General features: G+C 28.3%; 1 protein-coding gene across 1 annotated transcript in view; it reads right to left on the bottom strand.

Moving 5' to 3' along the window:
• mars1 (methionyl-tRNA synthetase 1) overlaps positions 1–829 on the bottom strand; it is a 38,381-nt gene that overhangs the window by 3,241 nt on the left and 34,311 nt on the right. Inside the window, exon 15 of the mRNA XM_016251849.1 lies at positions 592–663. Coding sequence (XP_016107335.1) covers positions 592–663 — 72 coding nt within the window. The remainder of the gene's footprint in view (positions 1–591; positions 664–829) is intronic.

Raw genomic sequence — 829 nt, 5'->3', positions numbered from 1 at the left:
TGTTTGTGTGAGAGAGAGAGTGTGTGTGTGTGTGTGAGAGAGTGAGTGTGTGTGTGTTTGTGAGAGAGTGTGTGTGTGTGTGTGTGTGTGTGTGAGAGAGAGAGTGTGTGTGTGTGTGCTGTTACTTGTATAAAAATGAATCAATAAATCTGCATAGATTTTTATAATATTTTTTGTAAACTATATGGAACTATATTTATATGTTGTTACATAAATTTTTTTAAATTATTTTATATATATATATATATATATGAATTGCATGAATATGAACTGTATATTCAACTTTATTTGTTTACCCATAATGTCATCAGTAAAGCACAACCCTGATATTTTTATTATTATTTTATTATAATAGAATACTTTAGAAAGGAATACTGAGAGTAATTTATTTTAACCTTTTGAAAAGCTAAAATAAAAAAATTACAAATAAAGAAATATATATATATATATATAATTTTTACATTTCAGTAACTTTTAGAAGAGTTTTCAGGACTTTGATAATTTCCATAAACATGTCTGGCCAGGAAAACACATTTGTATAGTTTCTGCAGGAGAACCCTGAGTAATAATGGATGAATGTCTTTTACAAACCTGTTGTCCTCCAAACCTTTTCCTCAGAACCTCGATCTGTTCGTTCTCCAACTTTTGGAACAAAGGACTGACCTGCAGGAGGGGTCAAAAAATAAAAAAAATTATAATTCAAACAAAACAAACAAAATACCTAAATTTCAGTTTAAATTATTTTTTTTTAAATAATGCTGTACTTTTCTTACACATTACGAGAACAAAACCAGTCATAAGGGTCAATTTTTCGAAATTGAGATGTATA

This window comes from Sinocyclocheilus grahami, unplaced genomic scaffold (genome assembly GCF_001515645.1).
Source record: "Sinocyclocheilus grahami isolate Dianchi unplaced genomic scaffold, SAMN03320097.WGS_v1.1 scaffold1073.1, whole genome shotgun sequence".
NCBI classification, from domain to species: Eukaryota; Metazoa; Chordata; class Actinopteri; order Cypriniformes; family Cyprinidae; genus Sinocyclocheilus; species Sinocyclocheilus grahami.
The sequence above is the reverse complement of the archived record's forward strand: the minus strand, read 5'-3'. Positions and strand labels throughout refer to the sequence as shown.